This window comes from Rhamphochromis longiceps, linkage group LG8 (genome assembly GCF_057381845.1).
Source record: "Rhamphochromis longiceps isolate RC_006_pf linkage group LG8, R_longiceps_female_GT1.1, whole genome shotgun sequence".
NCBI classification, from domain to species: domain Eukaryota; kingdom Metazoa; phylum Chordata; class Actinopteri; order Cichliformes; family Cichlidae; genus Rhamphochromis; species Rhamphochromis longiceps.
Genome location: NC_140564.1, coordinates 35,620,860 through 35,644,450, shown reverse-complemented (window position 1 = coordinate 35,644,450; position 23,591 = coordinate 35,620,860). Strand labels below are relative to the sequence as shown.

At 45.4% G+C, this 23,591-nt stretch overlaps 1 protein-coding gene across 1 annotated transcript in view; it reads left to right on the top strand.

Annotated features, from left to right (window-relative positions):
• The window catches only part of stxbp4 (syntaxin binding protein 4), a 51,937-nt gene that overhangs the window by 8,869 nt on the left and 19,477 nt on the right, over positions 1-23,591 (top strand). Inside the window, exons 2-14 of the mRNA XM_085417312.1 lie at positions 9,408-9,481; positions 9,657-9,752; positions 9,858-9,927; positions 10,780-10,854; positions 15,585-15,670; positions 16,286-16,436; positions 18,542-18,674; positions 18,992-19,098; positions 19,482-19,707; positions 20,102-20,183; positions 21,801-21,880; positions 22,280-22,376; positions 23,228-23,352. Of these exons, the coding sequence (XP_085273438.1) occupies positions 9,408-9,481; positions 9,657-9,752; positions 9,858-9,927; positions 10,780-10,854; positions 15,585-15,670; positions 16,286-16,436; positions 18,542-18,674; positions 18,992-19,098; positions 19,482-19,707; positions 20,102-20,183; positions 21,801-21,880; positions 22,280-22,376; positions 23,228-23,352 (1,402 nt within the window). The remainder of the gene's footprint in view (positions 1-9,407; positions 9,482-9,656; positions 9,753-9,857; positions 9,928-10,779; positions 10,855-15,584; positions 15,671-16,285; positions 16,437-18,541; positions 18,675-18,991; positions 19,099-19,481; positions 19,708-20,101; positions 20,184-21,800; positions 21,881-22,279; positions 22,377-23,227; positions 23,353-23,591) is intronic.

Below are 23,591 nucleotides of genomic sequence, written 5' to 3'. Positions count from 1 at the left end.
ACAAAAACAGGGGGGAAGAGGGACGGGGATAAAGGGCAAAAAACAAAAAAAACAACAAAATAAGCAGACAAAAAAATCCATCTATCAATCACCTGGATCACCTGTTGAGAAAGAAAAAAGAGAAAACAACCAGAAGAAAGAAAAAAAAGAGCAGCATAATAAACAACATCACGATAATCTATGTGAATATGACAGTAAATACTAAATATTAAACATTATTGTGCAGCACGTAAGATCGACAGCGTACAGTGTGCTTTGAGGTAGGAGCCCAAAAGGGTGTAGTTTGTGGGTGTGATCACCCGTGTGTACACCTGTGAGCATGGACGCGCTTGTTTTTAAAAGGTTCCTTCATGTAATAATCTGCTAGAGGGTGTGGGGGGGCCACAGCCCCGTCCTCCAGGGTATGAAGCAGGTATGGAGGAGATCAAAACTCCAGACATCCAGAGGCCCCCAGAACACAAGAGACCAAGGAAGACCAACAGAGGGGCAGCTGCGCCACTGTCCCAGAAAGAGCTGAGGAGAGTCCCAGATGAGGGCTCACTCAGCAGCCGCGGAGCAGAAGCCAGGGGGAGTTGCAGTGACGCGCCCGTGAGCTCCGCCAGCAGCCAGCTGTGCCTGAGTGACCGAGCCCCAGGCCGAGAGGCCGAGGGCACCCCACCCCCTGAAGTGGCCCAAGCGAGCCCCAGGCTCCAGGCCCCGACAAGCAGCCATCAAGGAGTGAGCCGGTGTGTACCTGGATGCCCATCCCCGGACACAAAGAACCACCAACGCACCGATGTCTGAGGGAGTCCGCCACCAGCAGGGGAAGTGGTGGTAGGGGGAGACAGGCCTCCAAACCTTGGAGGGCCTGAGATGTCCCCAGAGAGGTGGCGCCTGACACCCAACCTGACATATAGACACAGACATACAGTCACACACAGACACAAACATCCATTCCCACCCTCATGCTCTCATATGCACTTACTCCACACTCAACCAACGTGGAGACAGACATAAAGAGACGCTGTACACACGATCACACTCCCCAAGCGTACTCTACAAACCGGGTCTAGGTACCCTTGCCCCTGGAGGGGGGAACTGCACCCAGACCCAGGTGGTGTTACCCTTTTCCCTGTGGTGGGGAGAAACAGACCGCCCCGACTCCGCAGCAGCAGGGAGGCCCCACACTCCAGACCGCAGTCGGACGGCCAACTCCTCCTCCTAGCCCCCCCGCTCCAGCAGGTCGCAGAGAATGGGTGTGTGAAGACTCCAAACCTCCCTCCGCCCGCTCATTGTAGTGTTGATGCATGTGTGTTCTAAGGTGCATTTAAAACCCAGGAGGGCATGGAGCTACCTGCCAGAGAGCAGCAGGTAAGCGCATGGTCCCTCCTGCTAGCCCTCAATGTCTACGTGTATTTAACATTGAGAGGTGGGCAACGACGCCAGGGGTGAGGTGTACACCCTGATGGTCTTTTGGAGTCCGTGTATCGTGCCCACCCCCAAGATCCTATATGTATGTGTAATGAGAGTGTGAGTAATGTGAATGTCTAAGTTGTGGGATAAAACTGAGGATAAAATGGAGCAGGAAGAGGGAGGCAGCTGGAGATGGGGAGGGAAGGAAGGGAGGGGCAAGTGACCCCTCCCTGGGGCCAGCTCCCCCGCTGACCCCAGTAGGCACCCCCATACTCTGCAACCCACCAGGGAAAGGGGGGCCCAGGCCCATCTGGACCGGGGACCAGTGCAGCAGCGCCGCCTGGCCCCACAGAGCCCAGGACAGCCCACCCGCCCACAACCCCGGCAACACACCAACCGGGACCCAAGCCCCCAAGGCCCAGCCAGGGCCCCAGCCCAGAGATGGAGCACCCCCAGAACCCCACGCCCATCCTGGACCCACCCAGGGGCACCCAGGTTACCAGGTCAGTACACGCAGCCACGAGGAAACCGTCACCTAAGAGCCAACAGAGCCCTGACCGCAACCCCGGGTTGAGCCCTCCAAGGAAGATGCTCCTGGGGAACCCCCGATGCCCCAAGCCTGTCCCTACCCCCACACCAATCACAACAGCAAAGGTGGGACCAAACTATGCCCCCCACCCCCAGTAGGTGATGGAGCTGATCAAAGGAGCCCAGAGCAATTGATCTGAAGTGGTGGCAGAGGCTGTATCAAGACTAATGTAATCTAATAGATAATTTCTATATTGGTTAGAATTAAGATTATTTTTATTTTTCCAGTTCATGAGGACTGTTTTCTTGGCTATGCATAGGGCAGTGAAAACAGTATGGGCTATATTCTTTTCTGAAGTGACGTTATCTAAGCTGCCCAACAAACACACTAAGGGGGAAGTTGGAATGTTACATTTCAGACACTTCGATAAGTCTTCACATATCTCGCGCCAAAACTTCTGAACTGGTGGACAGAACCAAAGAGCGTGGATATAATTGTCCGGTGAATTGGTTTGGCAGTGTGAGCAGTTGTTGGTAAACGTATAACCCATCTTGAACATCCGATGACCTGTATAGTGCACTCCATGTAGTATTTTGTATTGAATTAATTGAAGACTGGGATTTCTAATTAGATGAAAGGTTTTTAAGCAAATCTGAGACCAGAAGTTTAGGTCTAAGTTAACTGATAAATCCGCTTCCCATTTTGCAATAGGAAGTGATATTGATTCATCCGTTTTAGAAAGCATTCTGTATATTTTGGATAGTAATTTGGGGGTTTTAAGAGTAAGAAATTGAACCACACTTGGTGGTGTTTGTAGTTCAACTTGACCCGGTTTAAATTTCTTTTTTACTATGGATTTAATTTGTTGATATTCTAAAAATCTTTTCTTGTTGATCCCATATTGTGTAACTAGTCTGTCAAATGGAATAAATTCTGTTCCTTCTAATATTTGTTCTAAGTATTTGATTCCTTTACCACTCCAATCTGAAAAGTTTATCATATTATTGTTTTGTAATATGTCAGGGTTGTTCCAGATAGGTGTACGTTTGCATGGGATTAATGAAGACTCCGTCAATTTTAGAAACTCCCACCATGCTGTCAGAGAAGAGCTGATGTTGATGCTTTTAAAGCATTCATGTCGTTGGATGTTTGAGCTGATAAATGGTAGATCTGAAATCTCTAGATTATTGCAAAGTGTCTGTTCTACATCTAGCCAAGGTTCATCTAAGAGGGTATGTTTTAGCCATCCTGAGATAAACTGAAGCCTGTTGGCTAAGAAGTAGTGCTGAAAGTTAGGTAGTTCTAATCCTCCTTTATCCTTGGTCTTTTGTAGTGTTTTTAAGCTTATACGTGGGGGTTTATTTTTCCAAAGGAATTTGGACATACATGAATCTAGAGATCTGAACCAATCTTGTGGCGGTTTAGTTGGGATCATTGAGAATAAATAATTTATTTTTGGTAAGACCATCATTTTTATAGCGGCAACCCTTCCCATGAGTGATATGGGTAGACATTTCCATCTAGCCAGATCATCTTCTACCTTCTTTAAAAGTGGGATATGGTTTAATTTAGTTAGATCTGCAAGCTTGGGAGAAACATTAATACCTAAATATTTTATATTTCCCGATTGCAGTGGTGTAGAAGAGGAATTATGGAGGGAGCAATTAATCGGTAGGACTGTAGATCTTGACCAGTTAATTGAGTAATCTGATATTCTTGCAAAAGAGTTTATCAATTCAATCACCCCAGAGATATTGGTTTGTGAATTTTGGAGAAAGAGTAACACATCATCTGCATAAAGGCTGATTTTATGTTCCACGTTCTTGCATTTTATGCCCTTAATTACTGAATTCTGTCTAATTGCTGCTGCTAGTGGTTCAATAAAAATTGCAAACAGTGAAGGGGAGAGTGGGCATCCCTGCCTGGTGCCCCTCAAGAGCCAGAAGCTGGAGGATGTCTGGTCATTTGTTCTGACACAAGCTGTTGGGGAGTTACATAATATTTTTAACCAGTTAATGAAAGAAGATCCAAAACCAAATTTGTGTAAAGTTGCAAATAGAAATTTCCAGTTAACTCTGTCAAATGCTTTTTCTGCATCTAAAGAAAATATTGTAGTTTCTAGGTTTTTACTGTATGAGTAGTCTATCAAATTAAGTAATCTACGTGTATTTGTTGATGAGTGCCTACCTTTTATGAAACCAGTTTGGTCAGGATGAATTAAGAGGGGGTTATTTTCTCTAGTCTCTTTGAGAGAGCTTTGCAGATTATTTTAAGGTCTACATTTATAAGGGATATTGGACGATAGCTTGAGGGATATACAGGGTCTTTGCCTGGTTTTAGCAGGAGACTAATGTTGGCAGAATTCATATTTGATGGAAGTCTGCCCTTTTCTTTGATTTCCAACAATGTTCACTGAGTGGCCTTTAAAGGAGCTGCAGGCTTGGGCACGTTCACGCTGGCTTAATCTTTTAACGAAACCTGCTGGTCACCTGATTTAAGCACCGATTGGAAAAACGTGCTCAACTCACGCTTCATCGAGTGCCGGGTCTACACACCAAGTTTATTTCAGTTTATGAAACAGCTGCTGAGAACCTATGTTTCTTTTAGCTGTCATGAAGAGGCTTCCATGTTTTTTGTGGTTTTGTGCTAATTTTTCTGAAGTCTGGAAAAAAGAAAAAGATGACCTTTGAGAAAGGTGGAGACTCCAATATGGCCCTCAGGTAACATCTAACAGTTACAATACAATAAACAAAAAAACAGACTCATCTGGGATGGTGGGAAAGAGTCTGTGGTCCCAATGTGTTGGTCAGTTTCTGTTCAAGCCGAGTAACTCAACAAACGTAGACTCTCATTTATCAGCATCAACTGAGTCCATTTGGTTTCTGGGTGACTTTATTTTGCTAATTATTGATCTACTTTGTTGATGAATCATCTCGAAATAGTAGGTTAACGTATGTAGAAGTGATTTTTAGTAGCTGGTTGCTCGACTGACGTTTGCTGCTTGGAAAACTGTCCAGCTGTATGATGTGCAAGCATCGGGTCTCCTTACAATATATTTGGTTCCTTAAGATGGATTATGATTTCAAACTAATCCTCTTCACAGTGTGACCTTGACTTCACTGTACATTATCCCTTACATAACACAGTATATGTAGGGTCGCCCTGAAAGCTGCGCTGCTCAAAGCTTCTGAAGAACTGAGATAATATCGCAGCTTTAAAACCGCCCTCCCACGACGTCTCACTACCTGGTAGATATCCTCAAATGCTTCTCAGCACACAGAGTGGAGGAAATAACTATTTATTATTTATATTCCCGACTGAGTTGCTTACTTACAGAAAAATGAACAGTCTCCGATTTTTATGGTAGTCTAGGAGCTTGGAAAGACTACGATGACCTGGATGACTGAGAACCTTCACAGACAGATTTTTATGCTAGTTTTTGATGGAGGAAAGGCATTCGATAAAAATTATACAATAATTTACATATCAGTGTGTGAAATAAACCAGTCAGACTTCACGTTCCTACAGACTGGCTTTTAACCCATGTGGCACACAGACTTCAGTCAATCAGTCACTTACAGATCCTCCTGATCCCAAATCGCTATTGGTGTGTATAACACACACCTGTCCACAGAATCAGTTTCATCCATTCTAACCTCTTCACACCTCAGAGAAGACCAAAGAGCTGTCTTAGGACGTCAGCATCAAATGAGCATCATAGTCTGGAGCTCCATGCAAGATCTCATCTTATGAGTGGTGGATCTCCCCAAAACTACATCTGATCTGATCTGAAGGCCCAGAACATCATTGGTAGCACATTGCACCATAATGGACTAAAGTGTTGCAGTACCCACAATACCCCCTCCCCGCCACCCCCTACAAGAAACATCACACTGCTGTGCAGAAGCAGCTGTTCCTCCACCAAGTACTAAGTCATGTTTTGCTTGGAGATCAAATGCATTAAAAGCAATTTATAACTTCTATGTTATGTGTTTTTTTTTCTGGATTTTTGGTTGTATCGCTCTTAAAATACAACTTCCATAAAAATTAGAGAAACAAACAGATTCAGCAGGAGATGAAATCATTATTCCCCGCGCTGTATCAGGGCAGCTATGTTCCAACGTAGTCTGAATGAACTAAACAGCAGTGACTCAGTGTCATTGGAATGATTTTCTGTAACTCTGATCATGAGCCACTCAAAACCTTAAAGTTGTTTTGCTTTATTCTATTTATTCTGCTGGATGGTTTTACTTTCATCTGTCAAACTGTGGGACACTCTTCTTTCTGGAAGTCTTTTATTTACAGTAGACTAGGGTAATGGTATGTCTACTTCCTGGAGAGTGGGCTTCACTTGGTTGGGTCTTGCTTCTGTGGCCTGTTTCCATCGATGATATTACCCATGTGTTCTTTAGTTCCAAGATGTAGGAACCTCATTCTGGTTGCGCAGTTTCAGTTTGGCCTGTTTCTCTTGCTCTGGGAGCTTCTTTACCTGCAGCTTGTAGGTTTACAGCAACAGCTTCCAAAAGCAAATGCTGCTTTGGATCTTTGCTGTTTGTCTGTGAAGGTTCTCAGTCATCCAGGTCATCGTAGTCAAAGGAGCTTGCAAAGAAAAGCGTCTGGACTTCTTTAAGTTGCTTGAAGACGTTTCACCTCTCATCCGAGAAGCTTCTTCAGTTCTAAGGTCAAATGGTGGAGAGTCCCAGATATAAACCTAGTGGGAGTATCCCCCCACAGAGGGACAAAAGGACCCCCTGATGATCCTCTAATCGCCTGAGCCAAGGTGTGAAACTGGGTGTGGGTCCCAATCAGCCAGAGTTTCGGGTGAGTTCATTGTGAAACCTGGCCCCACCTTATCATGTGAATTCCTGAGATCAGATGGCCCAGGATGTGAGTGGGCTTTAAGGCGTCTGGGAAGGGATCTCAAAACTGGATTATAGATGGCAGAGAGTTGGTGTCGTAAACCCCCGCCTCTGTTCAAAGATGGTCGCTCACAGTGGACATCTTTGCTGTTTGTTTTATTTCCAACCATTCATCCATCCATTCATCCATCCAACCATGCAACTATCCAACCAACCATCCACCTAATCATCCAACTATCCAACCAACCATCCACCTAACCACCCAACCATCCACCTAACCATCCAACCATCCAACTATCCAACCAATCATCCAACTAACCATCCAACCATGGAACTATCCAACCAACCATCCAACTAACCACCTAACCATCCACCTAACCATCCAACCATCCATCTAGCCAACCAGCCATCCAACTAATCATCCAACTATCCAACCAATCATCCAACTATCCAACCAATCATCCAACTAACCAACCAACCATCCACCTAACCACCCAACCAACCATCCACCTAACCACCCAACCATCCACCTAACCATCCAACCATGGAACTATCCAACCAACCATCCAACTAACCACCTAACCATCCACCTAACCATCCAACCATGCAACTATCCAACTAACCATCCACCTAATCATCCAACTATCCAACCAATCATCCAACTATCCAACCAACCATCCACCTAACCACCCAACTATCCAACCAACCATCCACCTAACCACCCAACCATCTACCTAACCACCCAACCATTCACCTAACCATCCAACCATGCAACTATCCAACCAACCATCCAACTAACCACCTAACCATCCAACCATCCATCTAGCCAACCAGCCATCCAACTAACCATCCAACCATCCAACCATGCAACTATCCAACCAACCATCCACCTAACCATCCAACCTTCCATCCAACTAACCAACCATCTAAACATCCATCTAACCATCTAAACTGCAAACATGACTGTTAAATCAACATATGTATGAAAAGCTTTCTCTTTGCAGCTCCAACTATCCAACCAACCATCCAATCATCCACCTTAGCATCCAACCATGCAACTATCCAACCAACCATCCACCTAATCATCCAACTATCCAACCAACCATCCACCTAACCACCCAACCATCCATCCAACCATCCACTTAACCATCCAACCATGACACTAACCAACCAACCATCCACCTAATCATTCAACTATCCAACCAACCATCCACCTAACCACCCAACCATCCAACTATCCAACCAACCATCCAACTAACCATCCAACCATCCATCCAACCATGGAACTATCCAACCAACCATCCAACTAACCACCTAACCATCCACCTAACCATCCATCTAGCCAACCAGCCATCCAACTAACCATCCATCCATCCAACCATGTAACTATCCAACCAACCATCCACCTAACCACCCAACCATCCATTCAACCATCCACCTAACCATCCAACCATCCACCTAACCATCCAACCATGCAACTAACCATCCAACCATCCACCTAATCATCCAACTATCCAACCAACCATCCACCTAACCATCTAAACTGCAAACATGACTGTTAAATCAACATGTGTATGAAAAGCTTTCTCTTTGCAGCTGGTTGGTAAATTAAGTTTAAATGAAACAGAGAAGCACAGTATCCTTAACCTTTCCTAACCTAAAAAAAAGACCTTCCAGGTAAAGTTGCAGAATTTATTTGGTGCTTGGTTTTAATCCAGTAGACCTCTGAAGACTTTTAGGTGGAAGTGATTATTGTCAGTCCTCAAGGGGGCAATATAATACACAAAGAACTAACTGGATCCTTTGCATGACCACTGTATGAAAAAACGTGTCATCTGCAGAGATGTGTGTCACTAAAGAGAGAGAGAGAGAGCAAAACAGCAGATGCACCATGTGACCGTTCATTTGCTATTTTTGGAAGTGGTCAACATGATTATTTTGAGTGTAAGTGAACCCAAATTAAAGGATCAGCTCTCTCTTGTTGCTACTCCCATAAAACTGACACAGCATCTGTTTCGATGTCTTTAGTCGGTGTTTGAGGGAGGCATCAAACTGAGCTTAGAGCCCAAAGATTTAAAAAAGCCTCTGGGCCCAGCCTCGAGTATTCATGTCAGTCTGTCCGTGACAGGCTTTGCTGCCTCTACACGAACCTTTGAAACGCTCAGACACCAGCATGTGACTCAAACTGCCGCTCAAACTGACTCTGTGCTGACTCTGAGCTGAGACTTGAGAACGACCAGCAGACAGCAGGATCATGTTCACTACGTCGGAGTCTCTTCAGCTTTAATCTGAAACCTTCTCACCCACAAATCTCTCAGCAGAAGCACAAAACAACTGCTCCGTAATGTTCCTTTGATTATTTCTAATCACTGTTTGTGTTCGCCCGAGCCTCCAAACATCCAGGTCGCCACATGGTTCAACCGCCTCGTCGTTTAGGAGGCGACAGATTTTATTGGTTGGACGTAGCCGGGTGGAGGTGGGAGGGAGAGAGGGAGACAATGCCAAAATCCTGTGATGATTTGATTATTTTGTGCAGCGGCGCTCTGAGGAAACAGAGCGAGAGGGGCTTTGGCTGAGGGAGGATGTTGATATGTGTTTAAATCTGTTGTGTTTTTGCTTGTTGCCAGGACGATCATGGGCCCACACGGCATCAGCCGAGCCGTACAGAGGCTGGAGTTCTGCGACTGCAAGAAGGGACTCGGTGAGCATCTTTCCCTCGACCTTACTGACCTCTGAGTCCTTATTAACCGCTCCTCCTTCAGCCGCAGCTCAGCATCTGAAAATGCTGCGATCGCCTGTCACAACTAGATGAAGAGCCAGTACAGCCTGAAAGCCAGGCTCTTTTTTAACTGGAGCTCATCTGTGTGTGTTCACAGGTGTTAAAATAATTGGGGGCTACAGAGAGCTGACAGGAGAGGAGTTTGGTATCTACATAAAGCGAGTGATCGCTGGTGGGCTGGCCGCTCTGGATGGTAGCTATTCTTCTGGTATTTTTTGTGGATCGGTTACTACAGACACTGTTATCGTCCCTCACTTTGCCTTCTCTCCATCCGTCTGTCTGTCACTCTCTGTTCCAGGTCGGCTTAAGTCAGGTGACCTGATTTTGGATGTCAATAACATCAGCCTGATAGGGGTGACCAATGAGAGGTGAGTCTCACTGTTGAGGTATTTTAGAAAATGCAGCATGGCGGTCTCGCATCACTTGTTTATTTGCACTGTTTGAATTGTGAAGCTGCATGGACTGCAGAGTGTTGGTGTCCATCACACTTTATGTGAATGCTGCACGTGAAATTTTGCAGCCTCAACATCTGCTTTAAGGTCATCAACATGTTGAAGTCTAAATGCAGGTCTAACCTCGTCGCACCAGGAGATTACTTCTCATTGGATAACTTCCAAACTCGTCCCGCCTTTCTGCTCAGCTGAATCAGTTTTGATTGGATCTTGTCTCTCCAGAATATTTTCATCTCATATTTATTCGTTGACAGACTGTTGATTCATCACAGTTTGTGTCCTTGTGATTAGATTTTATTTTGTTATCATCTTGTTTTCATCAGAAAAAATGATGATGAAACTTACTGGTCAAAACTGACACTGGATGGTACTACCTGCTGAAGTATGGTTTTTATTAGCTGGAGACACCAACGTCATAAACACTGATGATAACCAAGTATCACAGTTCCAGTTAAACTTAAAAATCAGTTTCATTCTTTAAACAGAGGCTCGAAAGTCGTAGATGGAACGACAATCACAGCTATCGATCATCGGCCACACGACGGATACTAAAGTTCTTTTGAACTTTTAAGTAGGAGCAAAGACTTTTGGGCTCGAGTCAGTTGCTGTCAGCATCTAGTGGCTGTCGGTGGTACTGCAGTCTATTTGTCCAATAGGTCCACAGAGGATGTTTCCACCAGGCAGAGATGTCCTTGAGTTTCACACATGGACTCTTTATCTTCCATCACACGCTGGTAATGTTTACTGCTCGATTCTGCTCCCTGATAGGGCGGTGGAGATCTTAAGGACGGCCTCGGTCTCCAATCACATGTCCCTGCTGATCGCCAGAGATGAGGAATCCAGGTAAGGAGGTGCTTTTATTCTGAAATTATCCCTCTGATTTTACTGCTTTTTCTCAGTCTGGCTGAGCTGAGCATGTTTTCTGAGGTTATCTGAGGACGAACTCAGTTTGTCTGATGGTGATGATCTGTGATCAGCAGAGCAGCTGATTGAAAGTCATCTTAGAACAGAACATCTGAGCTGAGCTGCAGGGGTGACTGCCAGGCCGGGGGGTTGATGCTGACAGTCGGGGTTATGTTCCTGCAGTGGGTGGACAGACAAGTGAGCCTTAAAGTGTTCAGGGTCACAAGTTCAGGTGTGCAGACACTTCTCCAGTCACATTTTAATGACTGAATGGAGCATTTAAGCTTCTTACACTCCCTCGTTCAGTGTGAGTGGAGGAAAAGTCGGGTTTTAAGCTTTTTCTAAAGAGGCTCTTCATAAAGATGGAATCTGCTTTTATTCCCACTGAGACGACACTGACGTTCTGCAGCTCTGAGGATGGGATTTCAGCTTTCCGTGCTCCTGGAAACGAGGCTCGTCAGTGGTTTGATTTGTCCTTGGAGCGAGCTGTGAGGTGATGTGTGAGGTAAACTGACCTGGCACTCTGCTGGCCCCTGTGCTTTTTCACGTCAGCTCAAACACAGCTTGACACAATAGGGACACGGGGCTGTCTGTCCACAGGGTCTCTGCTCTGGGAAAGAGCTGCAGCTGCTCAGCACAGAGACATGACCGGGGATCAGACCCCCTCGGTGACATCCTGCTATCTCTGTGGGGAGACAGTTGCGTCATGAAACTGTACCGTCAGTCTGTGAAAGCACGATATGTTTTATTTGTTTTCATGAACTGGATTCACTTCAAGGGTCAAACATGAAAAATGTCACTAACACTGCAGTTCCTCTGACGTCCAGCAGAGGCTCCAGCAGCGAGTTAGACCTCATAGACTGTTAAACCTTTACAGAAGAAATAAACATGGTTATAACCTGTTTTAATAGCTCGACTGTTTATAGGTTTAAAGTTTGCATCATTAGGGGCGTGGCCTATTTGAGTGACAGGTGCTGTTGCTTTGTGGAGAAGTAGTTCAGTTTATTACACATTTTTCCAGCCAAGCCTGCTAGTGTTAGCTGCATGAGCAATTTATATAAAAATTAGTGCTGTCAGCGTTAATCTGACGTGCACAGTATCAATGAGTTTGCCCACGTTAGCATGTTGATGCCGTCCAGCCCCACGCACAGGGCGATCCGCGGCAGCTCATTAATGGAGGTTTGCCGCGTTAATACAGTTATGGCGTTAATGTCATTTTAACGAGATTAACGCTGACAGCACTAATTAAAATGAACCAAAATAGAAAATGCTAATAGCAGGACTCTGAAAAGGAGCCTTGTAAATCCAGTAGGTGATGGTAAGGTGGTTCTTTGATGTGCTGATGGCTTTTTTTAACAATGCAACTTAATTAGAGCTGGAGAATTAGCTAACTAGCTAGTTTAGTTATAAAGTTGTATCCGCAGTTCACAGTCATAGTAAAGGGATGCTAATTTTGGCTAACAGAGGAATGTTATGTACCCCACTTTGCAGTTATTTATTTGTAAAAAATGTTTGGAATCGTGAATGATTTTTGTTCCACTTCTCACATGTACACCACTTTGTGTTGGTCTTTCACGTGGAATTCCAATGAAATTGATTCATGTTTGTGGCTGTAATGTGACAATGGAAAAGTTGTCACATTACACACACATGTACCTCCTTACATTCTGAGTCCAGCCAGAAGCACGCAGGTTTGAAACAACAATTCAAAGGTCAAACAGAAATAGTGACATGGTGCTGCAGGATTTAACTGGAACACTTTAACAGGAGCTGCACCTTACAACCAGAACACAGGTGAGCTGCATCTCCTGTTGCAGACTGACTCAGATTGGTTGCAGGTATTTGCAGACATTTGCTGATCTGTCTGAGATTGCAGTCACTCTGGACGTCCTGCGCAGTCGCTTTAAAATCATCAGTGTTGAGGTCGAGCTCAGAGGTCGACAATGTTGCAGGCTCTGCCTCCTCACAGCCAGTTGGACACCTCTGCTGTGTACGACTGGCTGAATGCAGCTAATCTATGGGGACAGATCGGTGTTAAAATAAAACTATAAATGATTTGTGTTTAGTATTTCACAGATTAACAGCAACATCTATAAATGACAAATACGCACTGCTAATAACTCTGCAAGCTGCTTTTACATAAAGCTGACCTCAGTCTCGGGTCACCACACGTTCATTTTAAATGAGCACAGAGACCACGGGGGCGGGTCAGAGTCCGCAGAGGAACAGAAGCTGATTTAAAGAACAACAAAGAGATCAGCAGCTTACAGCAGCTGTCAGGAAGTGACGTGTTGTTGTGACTGCAGACGAAAGGTCGTCCCACCTCTGGCACATTCTCATCCCTATTGTTACGAAACCTGTGTGTGTGTGTATACTCGCCTCACAGCTCCAATGTTGCCGACATTTGTTTCACACCTAAAACTAATGATGATGATTATCTGCAGCCACACGGTTCCTGCTGAGGACGCCGTGATGCAATCAGGCGGGGGCAGGGAAGGGGGGTGGATGGAGAAAACCAGAAAAACAAGCATGGAGTTTAAGCTCATTGATGGAGGCTTGAATTGGAGGGAATATTGTGGAAGATTATTTTTAAGCTGCTGCAGACGGTTGGGGGGCGGATCCTCGGGTGGTTCGAGGACACGTTTAAAAATCGATCACTGATCTGATGAGTTTTTCTCTTTCTTTCATGTTTTGAGTGAGTGGTGAATGGACTGATTCTTATATAGTGCTTTTCTACTTTCCCAGAGTACTCAAAGTGCTCTAAACCACATGCACCCAATCGCAGCCATTCTCACAAGCACTTTCTGGGCACTTATTGCTTTCTAACTACATTCACACTCTGATGGATGCATCGAAGAGCATCTTGGGGTCAGTATCTTGCCCAAGGATACTTGGCATTCAGACTGGAGGAGCCTGGGATCGAACGACCGACCTTCCAATCAGTATGTGACCTGCTCTACCTCCTGAGCTACAGCCATTTAGGTCTCTGTTTTTGCAGTCCATGCCCACCCCATCGTCCAACCCCCCCACCCCCACAGAAGAATCTAAACGCTAGCTCAGAGTCGTTCACTTCACTTCCTGGTCGAGGTCTTTAAGCTGTCCCACTGCAGGCTGGCTGTTCACGAGCTGGTCCTGGAGCTGGTTCCAATCCTGATGGGAACTTGCGGCTTCTGGGTTTCACGTTTCCGTTGTTCCTCGACCTCCTCATTTTCTTAGTTTTCCTCCACACACACGTGACTATTTCCTGTCACTGTTTCTTCTCACGTTTCATTCCAGCGTCGGTATTTCTGCTTCATCTCCGCCTTTACACTCAAAATAAAACTGCCCAAAAACGCGGACTTTGACTACCTTACAATTATATTTTCCATATTATAATAATTACACAGTAAACTGTTACATTTAATGGAGTCTGCTCAAATGAAATTTGATTTGCATACATTAAGTTTATTCCGAGCACATTTTTCTTATTTTAATGAATAAATGTCTTTCCTACATTTCAGTTGATTTTCACTCTGAATCATTGATTTGTGTTTATTGAGGGTGAGGAAGCGTTTTTATGATCTTCAGGTCTTCACGACGGCATCCTGGTCTCTGACCTTTACGTGATACTTCCTGGTTGCTTTGCCTGACACTCTACGTTTGACCTCATCCTTCAAATACATTTAATTTAGAGCTTGATCCTGGTCTCCACTGAAGCTCTCACAGATACAAACGCTGTTCTGTGCTCTGTCGTCACGTCAGGGTGAAGCGTCGACCTGCTGATTCATGAAATGCTTTCTGTCTTTTGATTCCAGGTTTGCCTCCAGGTGATCTCTGATGTGATTGGTTAGTGGTGTAAAAGGAAACGGTGGACGGCTGCAGTTTAGACTTCTGGCTTTACGTTTTCTGTTGGGGGGTTAAGATAATTCAAGAATTCCAGTTTTTCCAGCAGCTGTTTGAATGTAAGCTGAGGGTGGATGGAACCACAGACATCTGATCTCTGAATGGTTTTTCTCAATGATCGTGCAGATCCCATTTAAAAGGCATTAACAGCTGATCGGATCAGACCGTGATGGCTGATGGTTTGAGTGAGACTGACGTCCGGTTTCCTCGGTGTCCATGTGAGGGAGACAAACTCTCACAGATCTCACAGCTCGCTCTCCTCAAACGCCTCAGTGCTGAACGCCGTCCAGCGCAGGCCGCCATGTTTCCAAAGTGCTTTCCTTTGGAAACGATGTCTTTGAACTGCAGCTCATTGAGCACGCAGCAGGAACATCATTTAAATGAAGCACATCTTTAATGTATGTCGGCTCACAGCCTCCAACAATCATCATTGAGTGCTTTTCTTCAGATTTCCAGGAAAGTCCGACGCTGTCCGAGTTCTCGCTTATCGTCCAATCAAGACATTCATTTTTCTTCCTGGAATCTGCAGCTTAAGAAAAACTGTTCATGAACTAATGACAGACGGATATTTTAAATCCAGGCCTGTGAAATAAACTGCATAGACATCCATACTGGTTTAGCAGTTATTAGCAGTTCTTTTATGTTTTTTACATGTGAATTAAAGTCTTGGACAGAAATGTCCTTAATTCCTTCAGTTTCACCACAAGGACTGGGTTTGAGGTTATGACGAGGGTCTTTGAGAAGTGAATCTGAAACAGGGCGCTGTGATGTGTTCATGTGTCCTTCAGGAGGGAGTTCGCTGAGCTGATGGAGAAGTACAGCTCCAACCACATCACGGCTTCAGGACGAATCTCTCCCACGCAGCTGTCCACAGGTAAAACCCACCATCACGTTCGACATGAACATTCGATCCAGGACAAACCGAACCCTCAGACAGCCCTCTGAAGACATGACGACGATAGACACGACGGTACTCCAACAGCTCAAATGCCTGGAAATTCACAGCATGTTACAAAATCGCTTTGTGGTCACTTTCCAAAACTAACAGTCCTTTTAAAAGAGTCCATTACAAGTTAAATTTTTCATTTCCATGTCTGCGTGTCGCAGAACTGCGGACAAAACATCCTCACTAAATATGTTCTGACCCAAAAATGTCCCCAAGTTCTCGAAAAAGTAAAAATAATAGTTTTACAAAGGTGTTGCGACTTTCCAAAAACATCACCACTTCTCAAAAATGTCCACATTTTCCAAAAATATCTTCACACTCTAAAAATCCTGTTACTTTCTAAAATAAAGTCCTCTCATGTTAGTCTGGTCCTCACAAAATACAAAGTTTCAGTCCTGAGTCACTAAATTGATCCTGTGTTCCAGTTTTTCTCCATCCCGCCGCGTCCCATCGTCCTCCGCCTCCCTCCGCCATTACATTTCTTCTCTCTCTCCCACGTCTTCCTGCTCACCTCGCTTCATTCTTCTTCTCGTTTCTTTAAAGGGAAGCTGACGGACACGGCCTCCTCCTCCTCCTCCCGGTCAGAGAGCCCCCAGCTCCTCAGTCCTAAAGAGGGGGTCACGGCCTACACCCACACCGCCCCTTACCCTGCTAACCCCGCCTACGCCATGCACACACCTGTGCACGCCTTCAGGTAGGATCTAAAGAACAGAAATAACTCCCTCTCACGGTGATGCCTTCACTTCCCTGTAAACCAGAAAACATTCGACACAGATTCTGATTGGCTGTTTTATATTTATTATTAAAATACAAATAGTCTCAGAGACATAAAAACGCATAGAGAGCTAAACCCGTCCTGCAGTGAGTCTTCATGAGTAATTTCAACTTTCCAGCTGATTTATTCAGAGTTTTTAATGAAACCAACACAGCTGTTAAGCTGTGAAGTCCTTTCTTTGCCACTTTACACGCCACCTTCTTTACACGCTGCCCCTGTGTCACATCTGTCATGTAGCGCTGCGTGGCAGCAGGACGAGGACTCGGGCGAAAGCTAAACTGATAGCGGAGCTTTAATCACTGGAGAAAAAGGTTGAATACAAAAACAAAACTAGAAAAACGCTAAGAAACTAGGAACAAGAAAACCTGGAACCACGAGGAGACATGCACAGCACACAGAGAGGGAACATGATGGTTAACGAGGAAACACAAGCAGGACAACGAGAGGACATGAACAGGTGGGACAAATGAGACCTAACGACACAGGGGGAAGCAAAACTAGATACACTGCACACAGGAAAGGGACTATCAAAATAAAACAGGAAGCACGACACTCATAAAGACAGAAATAAAAAAGTGTTAAAGTAGAAACAGCGACGTGCTGTCAGACCAGAGCAAAACTCATCCAAACTAAGTAACAGGACAGCAGAGTCAGCATCCAGATCTATTCAAGTACTCGTGATGATGGAGCCTGGATCATATTATGGACTCATGATGGTATATATCAGTTTAATGTTCCAGCCTGAGCATTACAGGCTGGTTAGCTGTAGTTATAACATGCAGTGTTGGGAAGGTTACTTTTAAAATGTATTCCATTACAGAATACATGCCCCAAAATGTATTCTGTAACGTATTCCGTTACGTTACTCGATGACAGTAACGTATTCTGAATACTTTGGATTACTTAATATATTATCATGCTTTTTACAACAACGTGAATGTACTATTGCTGTGTGATTTATTACTATTACTGAAGGTCCGCGACTCCGAACTGTAGTAAAGGGACCTCTGACTAATACGGCGGGGTCCCTGTCGGCTCGTAGCCGAAAAATAGCTTTACTTTGTTGTCTGGGTCAACTTTTCTTGCGAGAGACAGAGAGAGGCGTTGAAAGGCTGCTCCAACAGAACTTATTGTTTTCGGAGGAAAACAGGAACACGGTGTACAGTCGAGTCTTAATAGCTTACTTACAACTGGGCTCGTCAGGCTCTCTTCTTGGCTGCAGTGGTTATTATTATATTTACATGCTTCCAGCTCCCGTTTTTCCTCGATGACAACTCGTACCTTTCCACTCCCCTTTTTCTCCCTCCTCGCGCTCACAGACCCATAACGTGTATGGCAGTCCATTCTCCCTGCAGCACGGACTACACTGCCCATGATGCTACATTCTTTAGAGCTATGCTTGTAGCATTCTGCCTGTTAGCTTAGCACAACAACAACAACAACAAAAAGGCGCTCTCTCACCCAGGAAACACAGTCGCAGAGAGAGAGAGAGAGCGTCGCCCTGTAACCATGGCAACCGTAACGCTGCCGCCTGGAACAACAGCACGTAGCTGTCAAACAAAACCCAAACAGTCCTGACCCGCGACAAAATGAAACAGGAAAGTACCGCAGTGTAATCCATTTATTTCAACAAAGTAACTGTATTCTGAATACCACCTTTTTAAACGGCAACTGTAACGGAATACAGTTACTCATATTTTGTATTCTAAATACGTAACGGCGGCACATGTATTCCGTTACTCCCCAACACTGTTAACATGTTAGTAGAGCGCAGTACTGACATCCATAATCAATCTGCAGTACTGCAGTACTTTAACTACGAGTACATTGAGTGGAGTCCAGGCAGTTTGTTATTGGACGGCGGTTACATAATAAACTATGATTCAGCTGCATGGAAACACCAGCAGCTACTAAAAATAGTGAAAAGCCTCTTCAGCAGTTTGAAGCTGGAGGAGGGTTAGAGATTATGACAGTGTGCTTTTTAATCTCTCTGTCATGCCGCCTCTCTCTCTGTGTGTCCTCAGTGACAGTGTCATTCAGTTGATATGTGTCGCCAAGGGAACAGGCCTGGGGCTCATCATCAAGGGCGGAGCCAACCGCCCCGAAGGACCAATGGTGTTCATTCAGGAAATCGCGCCTGGAGGAGACTGCCAGAAGGTCAGCATCTTTGTGGTCCGGTGGTTTGATTCCGATCATTCTGGATTCAGTGAGAACCCCGCTGGGCAGCCCGCTGTGTCTACAGCGGACACTAAAAATGCATCTGATATGATCCACTGGAGATTCACTGGGTTGATAACAGATAAGGTGACATGTCAGTCCTCAGCAGACTCAACTTCATGCCAGCAAAAGGCCAGACTACAGCACTCGCGTTATGCTCATCTATAATAATCATACCAACTTATACTGATAGTGTTTATGTGAGCATGCTCCTGAACACGCGGTCTCACTGCTCCTGTCTGACTGTGCTGCTTCAGGACGGCAGGCTGCAGGTTGGGGACCAGCTGGTGTCCATTAACAAAGAGTCGCTGATCGGAGTGACATACGAGGAGGCCAGGGGCATCCTGACACGCACCAAACTCAGGTACGGCACACCTGATACCGAACAGACATTGTGCAAATGACAGGATAGCACACAGCAAGGACATAAAGACACAGCTGTTCGTGTGCTGCTGTTGTTTCAGGTGCTTTTCAAAGATACAGCATCGTTTACTATTCAGAAACCATAAGATAGAAAATATTAGTAAATAATAAAAACTGAATAGAAACATAAACTGAAGGTCGTCTCTGATCACTTAACACTTAGAGTCCCCCGAGAGCAGCCATTTGGCTTTTCTACCTTTAAAACCCGCCTTGGCTGGAAGGCGGGTTTTAAAGGTAGAAAGGTAGAAGGCTGGGCACTGCTGCTCTCGGGGGACTCTAAGTGTTAAATCCAGACGTTTAACTCAGACTCATCTTGTGTTCTAGACCCGACCCGACCGTGGAGATTGCCTTCATCAGGCGGAGGTCGTCCTCCAGCTCCAGCAGCGGGCCCCACAGCCCCATCTCCCTGCAGGGGTCTGGTGGTGGGGGTGGACCCCAGATAAGGGGCCCGGTCCTGGGCACCGTGCCTCAGCAGCCGGCCGTGGTTACCAAGATCACCTCCAGCCGAAACCCTGCCAGCGAGACTCTGCCATCAGTCAACGTCACCCAGGTCAGGGCGTTGACTCTGAGAGCCTCATAAAAGTTTATACAAACACAGGACACAGATTTGAGCTCTCCTTCTTTAAAGTTAGATTAGAGAGGAAGCAGGACGTCTCAGCACCGCTTTAACAAAAGAACCGCCTGGTGGTGGCGCTGAGTGTAAAGTCAGCACTAACAAGAGTCTGTTAGACAGTTTTTGATAGCCTGTCTGTGCAGGTACTTCAGCGCGGCCTGGAGAAACGTGTCGTCTCCACAGCTGAGAGCACAGATTTACAGACAACGTGTTAGTTGTCACTTCATTTATTTAAACTGTCAGTTTAATGTGAGAACAGAGTCACACGTGAGCATATCTGACACACACACACACACAGTCATTAACATGCTATGTTAATGTGTGAAAGCAGGTGCGAGTGTCTCCGAGCAGAGCAGAGCAGACACGTGTGTCCTCGCCTCCGGAGAGTCACAGCCTGCCTGAGACGAACCCCGGTACGTATCCACCGCTCAGGAAACGTCTGTGGTTTATTCACTTTGTTCACCTGCAGCTTTGTGACAGCATTTAACACCATGCAGGACGGAAACCACAGGTTTTCAGTAGTTTTAGGAACTTGGAAGAGTTTGTCTGTGAAGGTTCTCAGTCATCCAGGTCATCGTAGTCAAAGGAGCTTGCAAAGAAAAGCGTCTGGACTTCTTTAAGTTGCTTGAAGACGTTTCACCTCTCATCCGAGAAGCTTCTTCAGTTCTAAGGTCAAATGGTGGAGAGTCCCAGATATAAACCTAGTGGGAGTATCCCCCCTAGTGGAAGAGTTTCCAGATACTCAACAGCTCTGATTTGCATAAAGTAGCTTAGACCTGAATTTCACGCAGTACGGAAATCTGCAACATCAGGAAATGGTACAGCAGAATCAGGAGAATGTGAACATATGCAGGCAAATGTGTGTTCACAGACGAGCCACCGTGAGCTGTTAATAAATGTCTGGAAGGCGGGTTGGGGGGCAGATGATGCGTCCTCCTGTCACAGGAGGAAGTGAGGTAAGTGGAGGTCTGGCCTGTGACTGGCTGAAGAGGTGCGGAGCATCACTGGGATCATGAGGAGGCCTGAGGTCTTTGTCCATGTGGGAAATGTTCTGTCTGATGGACGACCTGAGGCTGTCCCAGCAAACCAGTCCGACCTGTCTCCATGGTGATGTCTGAGGCTGAAGAAGACGCTGCTAGGGTCACAGAGCTAACACACCTGTAACAACACCTGCAGAGACACAGGAGGGTTGTGTTCTGGCATAAAGGAGGCATAACTCCTCTGCAATGAACAGAATTCAAATGTATTTGATTTACAATTACAATTTCATTATATTTACCTACAAATGTTTAAAGGTTTATACAGGAAATAATTCATGATAAAAATAATGAAACTGTAACAAATGTAAGTCGTGAGTAAGACTAAAAGAAAAGGACAACAGAACATAAAACCTGCTCCATCAAACAGCCGCAGCACAGAGAGAACAAGATGCAGGAAGATGGTTTTCTGCAAAATTACCATGAAACTGCACAGTGAATAAAAAGTGATTTAAATTCGTGTCTGTTTTCCTGTAAAATACACAGAATTTAGGCAGAACTTGCATTTACTTACTATCTCATTAATTCTTTCAATATTTAAAGTGACTTCATGATTTCTTTGAGATTGTTACCTCCTCGTTTAAGTGCACCGACCTTTAAATTTGTATCGATGAATGGTGTTACACGATCGTTTCAAATTCAAATTTCCTGGTTTTGTGGTTATGTGGTGGTAAACGTGATTCTTATACTCGTTGGCTCCTCATGGTTCATTCATGTTGTTTATTTAAATATTTTTTGTAATTATTTTTGAACATTTTGTGATTGTTGCATCTCTCTGTCACAATTTCTGGTCATTTTGCATCATTTTGTAGTTGATTTGTGGATATTTTGTGTATTTTTATTCCGTTTTTGAGTTTTCTTTTGTGTCTTTGTGGACTGTTACGTGTTTCGTGTCATTCTCTCCCTGTTTTCTGTGTGTGTGTTTCATCAGCATTTGTTGTTTGTAGTTGTTTTGTGTCTTTGCAGTAACCGTGTGTGTTCCTCTGCTTCCAGAGTCTCCGAGCAGTCAGCCTCCTCAGAGGAAGAGCTCCCTCAGCGACAGCTGCCGCCTCAAGATAGAAAGGTTGGAGCAGGTGAGTGTTTGTGAGTCGCACCTTTGAACGCTTCACGCTGACGTTGAAACAGCAGAGTCAGCAGGATGAACCAACCAGGAGGCAAGAAAAAAACCAAACACGTAAATCTGCACAGAAACTATCGAGTCCTCAGTGCGACAGCATGAGGTGATGATTTCCCTGCACGCTGACGGGAACGCCACGAACATCATTCAGCTTCATGGGAACCGAGGAAAAACCTTTTTGTTCCCAAATCCAAACAAAACACAAAATGTGTTTGTGTACTTCATCACGACACAACAGTGTCAGCTGAACCAATTCATGAGCCGATACTCTCTTCTCATTGGTCAGCGGCTGTTTGTCAGTGTGTGTTTGCACCATGTGAGCTGTGTATCGATCTGTGTGTGTGGTTGTGTCCAGGCTCTGGAGCTGATTGGCCTGAAGCCCTCCGACACTCAGCGGCAGACGCTCCGGTCCAGACTGCGAGCTGATCCGGCTGGGACGGTGGCCTTCACAGGTAAGACATCATCGCTCAGCTCACCTGTGGCTGTCCTCCTGCAGGTGTCCCTCATCCTCACACCTGTGCAGGACATCATGTACTTTTATTTGTATTTAGCTCTTGTTTCTTTTCATGATTGAAGGTTTTAAGCGCAGCTCTGAGGTAAACTGATGACTGTGCTGCTGTGTTTGGACCATGTTGGTCTCCAGCAGTCAGGAGGTTTCCTGCTGTGTCCTTGTTGGATGTTTTTAGCTGGAGTTTTGTTTCTCCTGCGTTCGGCTTTACTCGCCTCCTTCCCTCCTTTGTGCCCTCGGCGGTTTCACCTGGGAAACTGGGACTCGATTCTTCTGACGTCGCAGCGACTCAAGCTTTGCACACTTTCTGCTCACCTGCGTTAACTCAGAGCTTTTATTCTGCTTTGTGGGTTTTACTGCACTGTTTGAAAAAGTGAAGGAAAAGCAGAGAGCTTCAGTAGAAAGAATAAAATGTCTTTGTCTGCTGCTGGACATCAGAGTTGAAACGTAGAAACTGTTGCTGCTGTTGGAGCAGCTGTTTGAACTGAATTCTTCTGAGCAGCCGCCAGGTCGTCACCATCACACACAGAGGGGATCCATTAATCTCACTGTTCGTAGAATAAAAACAGAAGGTGTGGTCACATGGCTGACTGTGCTCAGAGATTATCCATATTGTGTTTTCATTCACCATTTGCACAGTTTAAAGGAGGCTTGGTGATGTGGCGCGGCAGCGTTGAAGATGAAAGTCAAGTGCAGGACGCAGATCTGCAGGTTTCGTCGCTGCTTCGGCCTCAGAGAGGCTCGGGTTGGCGTTCTGCCTCCTGCTGAGCGCTCGTGTCTGTTTTCTGTTCCCAGACTTCGAGAGCCTGATCAAGGAGCTGTTCAAGCCTCAGCTGGAGGAGCTGGGCGTCACGCAGCCCGGGTCTCGCTTCACGTCCGACGACCTGTTCAGCTTGCTGGAGTCGCCCAGCGACCCGAGGGTAGGAGCGTGCAGCACAGCGCACACGCCTGATGTCACACAGTTACTGAACTTTATAAACAACTTTTAACTGTAATTTACTTTAAACTCATAGAAAAGATGCTGAGTGACTCATCCTGTATGTATGCACGTATATGCAGCCTTCAGGAAAAGCACAACAGAGTACTAACACAGTTTTCAGTTTTGCAGTGCAGACAGTGTTTGTAGAATATTACAGTATGTTAAAGTATGTGGGGGGTG